Below are 10,197 nucleotides of genomic sequence, written 5' to 3'. Positions count from 1 at the left end.
ATTAGCTGGATTTAGATCTGAAAATAGTTCAACGTAACAAAGTATCAAAAGTAGCAATTTTTGCTTGATCGCAAGACAATAAATTTAGAGAGTTGAACCTGCATTAGCGCTCCTTCTTTACTCCCTAATTCTCTCACAGAAATGGTCTCAATAGCTTTTTTCAATATTATTAACTATGGTGAACACTGCTGTAGTTCCTTCTATGAGCGTAATCCATATCTCCTCTTTTATCTTTTTTTTTTACCTAGAGTTTTCTTCAATTAGGCACATAGTGAAAACATTTCAATTGTTGTTAAGTTTAAATTATAGGGATGTCAATCGATAGATTGTCTATTTAAAGGCTATGGTATGACATAAATTTCGGTTAGGGAATATATTTTTTTTTATATAATGGTGAACTAAAAAAGTTACTAAATGATAGTGGTAGTGAAAATTTATTCCATTTTGCTTCCTCTAATGCGTCTAATCTAAAATATAGACACAATATTGAAAAATACAAGAAATTATCAATAGAGAAAATAAAAAAGCTTAATAAAATGTCGAAAAAATAAAATAATTTTTATAATTATTATATTCTAGTAGATCTAATTGTGAAAATGTTATCATGATTAATTTTAAAATTATATTTTTTTTTAAATATGAGTGTAATATAAAAAATAATTGGTTATTATTATATATGTATTTATTTTAAAATAAACTTAATAATTTTTAAAATTTATCTTGACCAATTTTTTTAAAGATATCATGATCAATTTTTTACCTTTCATTAAAAATATTAAAAATTAATTGAAATTATAACCAAATAAATTATGATAATGATGTGTAAATAATATGCGAAAAAGTTATCCCAAATGCACCTTAGTTTTTTTTTTTTTTTTCTTTCTTTTTTTTGGTGTCTAACCCTAATTTAAATAACAATCTATTAAATTTTTTTTTTCTAGTTAGTTATCTCATCTATAGTAGTGCCTAGTGCTAATGAGCAAGACATTTATGGGTAAATTATAAATACTCAGCCCAATTCAATTGTATTTATAAAAAGAAAATAAGTTAGAAAATATTTTATTTCATTAAAAATGTAGTGTGGTTTCAACAAGTAAATACTCTGGTGATGTGATTAGAAAATAAGCTGAGAAATATTTTATTTCATTAAAAATGTAAGAAATTGATTCATTATATTGACTTTAATTTCTATTTATGTCACTATATTATTTTTGTATATATTTTTTAATAAGGGGGTATATATGGCACTATTAGAAATTAAATTTGTTATAGTATGTTAGATCTCTATGTTTGTAAATTCCATGACGCTAGATGATAGTACCGCTCTTGCATCTCATCGTGGACCTTGTAAACAATCATGAAAATTTTTGACTAGTGCTTGTATGATAACTCTTGTTTATTTGACAACACACATGAACTATCCAAGTTTTTTTTGAAAGTATATGAGGTGCTCCTCATATGGTGAAATTATTCTGTGCGGATACGGACGCCGTCTGAAGGTGAATCAGAATATGCCACGACACCCGTTTGATGTATACCGCGACTGTGTACAACTGTGTACCGAATGACATGACGTATTTTGATTCATCTCCAGACGATCCGGTGTCCGCACAGAATAATTTCTCCCTCATATGACTATATGAGGTTCTTAAGACTGTTGAAAGATAAGTCATTTCACAATTTAATAAAAAAACATGCTTAACATAAATAGTTTTTGCATATAGAGTTGGATGATTCATTTATATCTTATTTATAATGACAACTATAGAGCGTATTTAATGCAACAAATCACATATTTGATTTCAAAGAAGAATATTATAGAAGTTGATCACATAAAATTATACATTGATCGTTTTTATGTAGATTTATTTTACTATAATGTTGATCTATAGGTACTTTAAATGTACTCTATATTTATAGGCTCATTCAAATATACATTTCCTTCCCATTACACATCTTATAAATTACTTCTATATATGTGTGCATGTGTGTGTGTATGTTGTTATGTATGTTATAGCTCCTCATTTGCACTTTGTCATTTGTATGTTAGAACTCTTTAAATACACATTTTTGTGCTATGGCTTCCCTATTACATCCCTTATAATTGCTACATTATAGTTGTTGTATTGCACTTGAGCTAAAACTATTGTAATGACATGTTAAATCTGTTATAATCTAATATGTAATGTATTTACCATATAATTAATGTGTTATAATGTTGTATTATAATTCATATTCGATTATTATTCAAATAAAGTTCAAACATTTTTCGAGCTTTTTTTATCATTCTTTGAAATAATTTCAAAACCTCTTCAAACTTTTTTGGTGGATCTTTGAATCTTATTCGATTCTATTTTCAAATATTTGAGTGCATGGTTGAGCATTCTTTGAAGCAATTTCGAATCTAAATATTAGGATGCATGATTCGAACCTTTTTCAAATATTGGGTGACAAAGAGTTAATGAGGGGTAATTAAGGAGATGAAATGTTACATAGCTCCTATGATTAAGAGAAGGAAGAAATGAAATTGCAGTCCTCATTCCAAATGGTATTTCAAATGTAGGTGTTTTGAAAATTTTGATGTTTTATTAGATGAAAAGAAATGTAAAGTAAAATAAATGTATTGTAAACAATTCTAATTTATTTTTTAGGCAAACCAAACCATTTTAGTTTTGATCGAGAACGGTATACACTACAAGCAAGCTCACTTGAACGCTGTCGGTCGTCACAAGCTGGCTCCACCTGCCTCCGACCACTACCGTCGCCACCTGCTGGCCACCACCATTATTGTCGGTCACCATCACCTATTACCAGCCACCATTGCCACTAGGCATTGTAGTCACCACCGTTATAGTCATCTGCCGCCACCCACCACCCACCATGGGCCTCAGTCAACCACCCATTGCCACCGGCATCCGCTACCACTAGCACATTATCATCATCTTTAAACTTCACATTATATTCATTTTATTTCAAAAAAAAAAAGAAAAATACATCATATGATTTATTTTACGTCTAAATACTTCAAAATATTTCTTTTCGGTTGCATTCTTTTAAGCCAACTAAACAACCCCAGGAGAACGACTAATTTTCTCTACACCAATCAGACGGCCTTGACTAATCAATTAGTATTCTGATTTCCAAAGCTCTTAAGCCTCACTAAAGCCCTTCCATCCTTCTTCCGATCTATGGCAAGAACCTCAGTTGCCTAATCCATGGCTTCTCCTCCTTCCTCCCCTCCTGTTCCCAAGAAGCTCAAGATGTCCACAACAAGCACCTCATCCGCCGATGAGGCAGATCCTGCTGCCGTACCACCTACTACCGCCGAACCAAATCGCCGGCGATACAAACGCCGCAAGATCGCAATTTTCCTCTCCTACTGCGGTGCCGGCTACCAAGGAATGCAGAAGAATCCTGGTGCTCGCACCATCGAGGGCGAGTTTGAAGAAGCTCTCTTCCACGCCGGCGCCGTACCGGAGTCCGACCGCGGAAATCCGAAACGATACGATTGGGCTCGAGCTGCTCGCACCGATAAGGGCGTTAGTGCTGCCGGTCAGGTCGTCTCCGGCCGTTTCTACATTGATCCACCCGGTCTTATTGATCGTTTGAACTCACTACTTGCAGATCAGATTAGGGTTTTTGGGTTCAAGCGGGTTACGGCTTCCTTTAATGCGAAAAAGTTTTGTGATCGTCGTAGGTATGTTTATCTTCTACCTGTTTTCGCACTCGATGCTAATGCTCATCCCGATCGAGAGAGTGTGGTAGCGAGCTTGGGATCCGAGAATGAGCTCGCTCGGTGTTTAGAGTGTTCGGAAAGGGGACGAAAGGTGTTTGGCGTGATGAGAAGTCAATTGAAAGGTTCGAAAGAAGAGAAAATATCTGAGCTTGGTAGAGATGAAAGTGGACGTCCTGAAGAGATGGAGACGGAAGGTAAAACAGAAGTTTTGGGGACAGAAAATGAGCCTGGCGAAGGGAAAGAACTTGATGCTCTGTCCAATCTAGAATCTGCGGATGTTGGTACAGAACTAGAGAATGGAGGAGAAGCAAATGGAACTAAAGAGCAGCCTGTGTCTAAGAACAAGGCTTCGGCAGTAGAGGAAGGTGCAGAATCTGTTGTTCTAGATGGTGCCAATGAAGAAAAAATAACAAGAACTGCAAGTACTTACATATATGGGGACATGGAGAGGGAGAGTTTTAATAGTATTCTGAATCGTTATGTAGGGACACATAACTTCCATAATTTCACAACAAGAACTAAGGCTGAGGACCCCTCAGCTCGGCGGTATATCATTTCTTTTAATGCTGATTCGGTTATCACTATTGGAGGGATTGAGTTTATCAAATGTGAGGTTGTTGGTCAGAGCTTCATGCTCCATCAAATTCGAAAAATGATTGGTCTTGCAGTTGCATTGATGAGGAAATGTGCACCAGAATCGCTTATGGACAAAGCTTTGAGACCGTAAGATCTTTTTTAATATAGTTTGTGGATTATTTCTTTCATTTTTTTGGTCTTGTATTTCTACCGATTAGCCATTTTTTCAGGGATGTTAACATTAATGTTCCAACTGCACCTGAGGTTGGGTTGTACTTAGATGAATGTTTCTTTTCTTCTTATAACAAGAAGTGGAAGGACTCGCATGAGGCTCTTACCATGGAAGCTTATGCAGAGGAGGTTGAGGAATTCAAATTGAAACACATATACTCTCATATAGCATCTATGGAGTACAAAGAAGGAGCTGTTGCACTATGGCTTCATTCTTTGAACCATCGTAACTATCCTGATTTTAGAATGGAAGAGCTTAAAAAGGAAAATGCCACTGTAGAGACTGAAGTTGATGATCTAGTCACTTGAACTATTTCTAGAATTTCTTATCACGATGATTTAATGCAGGTAGGAAAGAAGGTTTGCATGCAGCTACCAAGTTTGATTATTTACTGCAGACATTTTTTTGTGCTAATTGCTGATCTTTCTTTTGAAAAATGTATTATTTTACGTTCTTACGTTGCGGTCTTTTGGTATGCCCATGCATGACTAGCTGTTGAAGTTCATCCATGGAAAATGTGCCAATTGTCAATTTTTCTTGAGCAAGAAATGAAATTTTCCAATGACAGTGCATGAAAGAAAAAAAAGCCTTAGCAGGCTAACTAGCATGAGGAGTCTAACATGCCCTACCTTCTAGGGAAAACTATTTGTGCCAAAATGCTAATTTCAACTTTTAATTTTTGCTTTGATTCGGTGATTTTAAAATGTTTCCCCATAAATCCAAATAAACTAGGAATATACTTTTCAATTCCTCAGTTAGCGTGGCCGACAACTCCGAACAAACTGTGTGATCCCCAATAGCTTTTCTCAACTGAGATGAGTGGAAAACTGAATGTCTGATAGAGATGGGGGTAACATCACGATAAGCTACTGCTCCAATCTTCTCCGATATCGCATAAGGGCCAAAATGTTTCCTTGTAAATCCAAATAAACAAGGAATATACTTTTCAATTGTTATGTTATTATTTTGGCAATTGTCATATTGTCATGGTAAAGGCTGTTTTTTTTATCTGATAACTTTATTAATATGGTATGCCAAAGCTTTTCGTTTGGAAAAGCCTCGGAGCTTTACTTGTATTGCAAATCATCATTTGAATGTTTAAATGACTGAAGTAGGATCTATAAATGGGTTTTGGAGGCATATCTTTTCAGGACTTCAGATTGAATTCACTTATTGAGCAAGAATTGTTATCATGTTATGGATAAATGCTTTTTCTTTGAGATATTTGCAAGGTGTCCTATATTAAGGTTTGTATTCTGCTATTTGTTGTTTGTTTGTTTGCATTGTTATCATGGAAGTTGAATGTATTCTAATTCAGGCTTTGTTTGTGATAGCTTTCTTACTACTTTCTAAAGTTATTTTATACAAAAAAATTTTGGACTAAAAATTTTTGCACTTGAAAGTTACTTTAGAAAGTAATTAGAAAGTTGTTCCAAACGAAGCCTCAATGTAGTAATCGAAAGCAACCTATTACATGCTTGAATTGATTGTAGTATTTTGAACCTTGTTCAATTTCTGCTTGTAAATAACGTTGTTCAAAACAAACCTACATGTTCCAATTCATTTTCCACTATGCTATGCAGACTAGACTTCATCATGCATTTTGGCGGCTGGTCGGAAATACCTTGTTGCAGTAGTTTTCCTAATAGATCTCTTATCAGATTTAGAAGTTCTCATAATTCGAGAGATTGTGCGTGTTTTAGGCTTTTAGCTATTGAATTTATTAGATAATATTTCTTGTCTCTACTTCATCTTTTCTTTTTTAGCAGTTTGTCCTTAATTTCTCAGTTAGTTTATATAGATTCAGTTTCAGGAATATTTTTATATTGTAGATCTCTTGTATCACTTATAGAACTATATATATCCAGTCTTAATATCCTGCCATGACTATGCTTCCGGCAAGGTTTTGATGACCGGACCGGATATTGAACCTAAAGATGGAGATGTTCAATATTCAAAGTTTAACCGGGGTTGAATTTAATAATGTAATAAATATTAAAATTATTTTAATACAACTTAAATGATATAATAATGATATTTCACCAATTCAATATACAATATTCTAAATTGTTGATTGTAAATCAAAATTTTGCGACATCATAGTTTGATTATTTTCATTATGTTTTATAAGTAGATGGCTGTAAAAATATATTGAATACTATTACTAGATTGACACGTCAATAACAGCCAAAATTTAAGGAAGCTTCGTCAACTTCTCTTTATATATTTATTAGATATTTAACTGCAAAGAATTTGGGAGTTCACTCATTTGGGTATATAGATTAAAGTATTTTTTTAATCTAAATATTTTATTTTTTAGCAATTTGATCAAAAGGAAAAGGTTATAAATTGATCAATATTAGAACTAGGTTGTTCATAAAAAACTCAACTGGTTCACCAATTCCCCGATTACTTGGCTACTAGTTTTGACTAATTCTGGTTGGTTATGTGCGAAAATAGTTTGGAGACAAATGAATCTGATGAACCTGATGATTTTATTGTGAGGGAATTAGGAAGTTTTCTAATCAAGAGGGAGTTGTTTACAAATGTTCTTAATCAAAGGGGATTAATTAGAAGATATTTTCTAATTGAATAGAGCATATTTAGGGCCTAATTTGGGGGTTGATTTAGCGGGGATTAATTAAGAAATATTTTCTAATTGAAGAGGACAGATTTGGTGGTTGATTTGGAGGGGATTAATTAGGAAATGTTTTATAATTGAAGAGCGAGATTTGGGGGCTGATTTGGGAGGGAAATAATTAAGAAAATATGAGGGAATTGGGGGAGGGTTGTGTGGATATTTGTTGTTTATTTATTTGCTTTAACTAATTGATTTTCCTAGGGTTAGGGGTATGTGTCGTTTGCTGAATTTAGATTATTCTTAGGGTGTGTGGGCTCTAGCCGGCGGCTAGAGTTTTGGGAGAATTGGATCTTCCTCTCCGATTGAAGATTCAATTGTATATGATCTTTTCTTTCATAAAACTTTCAATAAAAAATATTATTGTGTGTTTAATTCCTGATTTTCTTGTCGTTGGTTTTCTGACATTGCTAAAATCAGATTTTAGTCAAGTCTTTTCCCAAATTTCTGCAAGCACTTCTTATCAAATTGGTATCGGAGCAATTCCTGGGCTGAAATAGAAGTCTTCCTTGTTGATTTCTGTTGTGTTTTCCTATCTGATCTTGCTGTTTTTTTTTTTTTTGCTATTTGGAGGCTAGATTTGCAAAGTTATTTTTTATTGTTGGAGCTTAGATCCTATTACCCACGGCAAGAAGAAAGATAGAACTATTGGAGGGGAAAATCAGACAATTGAAATATGAACTTTTGTACAAACTCAATTTTTTTAGATTTCAAAAGTCAAATTTCGGCCGTCCTTAAGAAGATCGATGGGAAATTTTTCATCTTGGAGAAGATGTTGAAATTTTTTTTTGAATGCCAACCTAACAGGGAGGATGGGGAGGTGAAAATTTTAGGGGAAGAAGATGAGATGCCACCTTTAGAGTCACTTCTAAGGAGGGGAAAGGGGGAAGGAGTAAGATTTTTTATGGAGCTGCAGAGTTTGAAAGGAGAAGAAGATGAGGAGAAGATATCAGACATGTAGTATCGAGAGGTGTTCAAGCCAATATAGGATTGTCTCATCTGTTGGAACACAAGCATGCTATTATTTTTAAGGAAGAAGTTTCATATATCAGTGTTCATCTGCATCGTTCTCCCCAACTCCAAAAGGATGAGATTGAGAGATTGATCCGGGAGATGTTGGAGGCAGGGATTATTCGACCCAGTGATATTCCATTTTTCAGTCTAGTGCGCTTCAGCAACAGTTTCCTTCGTTCCACCTTGAGGACAAGGTGGCACTTTCGGATGGAGAATTGATGGACCGGCCGATTTGATTGGGAGGGAATTATGAAGTTTCCTAATCAAGAGGGAGTTGTTTATGAAGGTTCTTAATCAAAGGGGATTAATTAGGAGATGTTTCCTTATTGAAGATATCATATTTTGGGGCTGATTTAAAGAGATTAATTATGGAATATTTCCTAATTGAAGATGGCAGATTTGTGGATTAATTAGGAAATATTTCCTAATCAACCATGGTTTTTCCTAAATTTCTGCAAGCACTTCCTATCGGAATCATTGTAAGATTGTTTCATAGTTGAACCAGTCATAACGGTCAGTTCAGTTGGATTTTTAAAGCCATGCTTGCAACTATGGTTCATATTAACATTTTTTTTGTATTTTTTTGGGTCCAAATTGTGATAAAAATTTTTTAGTTGTGTAAATAAAACACAATGGGCATTAAAAGAGATGTGCAATATTTTATGGTGCAGAATGTTTGTCATTAAAGAGAAGCATAAAATTAAGTTAATTTTTGTAGAAATGAGAATGCTTAGGTGGATGAGTGACTTTACACTTAAGGCTATTTGTTTGGAATACTGTAGGGTGTAAAGTAGAGTAAATGCAGGAGTTTTAACATTTTGGGTGTTGTTTATTTTGACATCCGAGTAAAGTGAAATAAAATCATAATGTATTTTGAACTCCTTGTTGTAGTTCATTTTTTGCTTAGAGTAAACCCGTTCAATATCGAGCGAAAAATGAATTCACAAGATGTGGGCTAGAGAAAGAAGTATGTTTCTTCCTCCATTTTCGCGGGAACCATCTTCATTTCTTCTCCATTGTCACGGGAACTCATCGTCGTTTTTTCCTCCGAGTTCAGAGCGTTGTCAGCGACAGGTACGAACACGGCTGCTGATACTTGTGGCCATTGCACACTGTCGCATACAGACAGATTGCCCTGTCCAGGCCATGTTCTCAATTCCAGACCAGGTTTCCTTCTCTTCTTCATGGACTTTCGTCCTGCTTTGCTTTGGTTATTTGTGCATCTCATATTTTCCCCACTTTCATTTGTTGTGGGGCCATTACAGATTGATTCCATTGGTAAATCTTATAGATTATTGCGATAGTTGCTTGCTTTGTGTTGTTTCCCTCACTTGGAGGGCAATAAGTCTTTCTTCTGACTGAATCTTTTGTTGTGTTCCAATTTTCCGGTTTTGCTGTTGAATCTTTAGGTTCGACCTTTGGTTGCATGTTGTTGAGATATGTATTGAGACTTAAATTTGGGGAAGAGTTGATATTTGGGCTTCATTCCTGGTGTTTGGTGCTTCTATGGAGATTGAATGTTATTAGTTATTTTGTTTTTCTGATGGAAATCCCACTTATGCTCCTGCTAATTGGATGAAATTTCCTTCAATTTTGGGTTTTTTTTTCTTCTCAATCTTGAGGTTTTAGTTCTAATTGCACATTGTTAAAGATTGAATGGATATATTTTTCGTTGGATCTGTACTGATTTTACTTTATTTTGCATAAACCCAATCAAACAGAAAAAAAATATTTACCTTGCATTCACTTTACAGACAACCAAACAGTCTCAAAGTATTTACTTTATAATCAATCAAATAACCCCTGAGACAGAATGCAAAATGAGTATATATATAAAAAGATTGGAATAGCTCTAGTGGCAGATAAACTCAGAGGTCGCCTTAGATAGTTTGGTCACATAAAATGTCGGCCTTTGGATGACCCTATTATGAGAGTGTAGATGTATTAGATTCAACCTATTTTAAGAAAAATAGTAGTAGACATAAAAAGATTTGGTTAGAA

At 34.4% G+C, this 10,197-nt stretch overlaps 1 protein-coding gene across 3 annotated transcripts; it reads left to right on the top strand.

The window, feature by feature from the left end:
* The first annotated feature begins 3,096 nt into the window (after positions 1 to 3,096).
* On the top strand, positions 3,097 to 6,268 carry LOC110099146 (tRNA pseudouridine synthase A). Of its 3 annotated transcripts, none has more exons than XM_020826227.2 (3): positions 3,097 to 4,459; positions 4,543 to 4,891; positions 6,128 to 6,268. In XM_020826227.2, the coding sequence occupies exons 1-2, from the start codon at positions 3,216 to 3,218 to the stop codon at positions 4,850 to 4,852; spliced, it is 1,554 nt and encodes a 517-aa protein (XP_020681886.1). In that variant the 5' UTR covers positions 3,097 to 3,215; the 3' UTR covers positions 4,853 to 4,891; positions 6,128 to 6,268. The 3 variants fall into 3 exon arrangements, with proteins under 3 accessions (XP_020681886.1, XP_020681885.1, XP_020681883.1); XM_020826226.2 differs by lacking the exon at positions 6,128 to 6,268 and adding an exon at positions 5,300 to 5,686 and having other exon boundaries at positions 3,098 to 4,459; XM_020826224.2 differs by lacking the exon at positions 6,128 to 6,268 and having other exon boundaries at positions 3,098 to 4,459; positions 4,543 to 5,111.
* Positions 6,269 to 10,197: the final 3,929 nt, after the last annotated feature.

The sequence above is a fragment of the Dendrobium catenatum genome, unplaced genomic scaffold (genome assembly GCF_001605985.2).
Source record: "Dendrobium catenatum unplaced genomic scaffold, ASM160598v2 fragScaff_scaffold_264, whole genome shotgun sequence".
NCBI lineage: Eukaryota > Viridiplantae > Streptophyta > Magnoliopsida > Asparagales > Orchidaceae > Dendrobium > Dendrobium catenatum.
The sequence above is the reverse complement of the archived record's forward strand: the minus strand, read 5'-3'. Positions and strand labels throughout refer to the sequence as shown.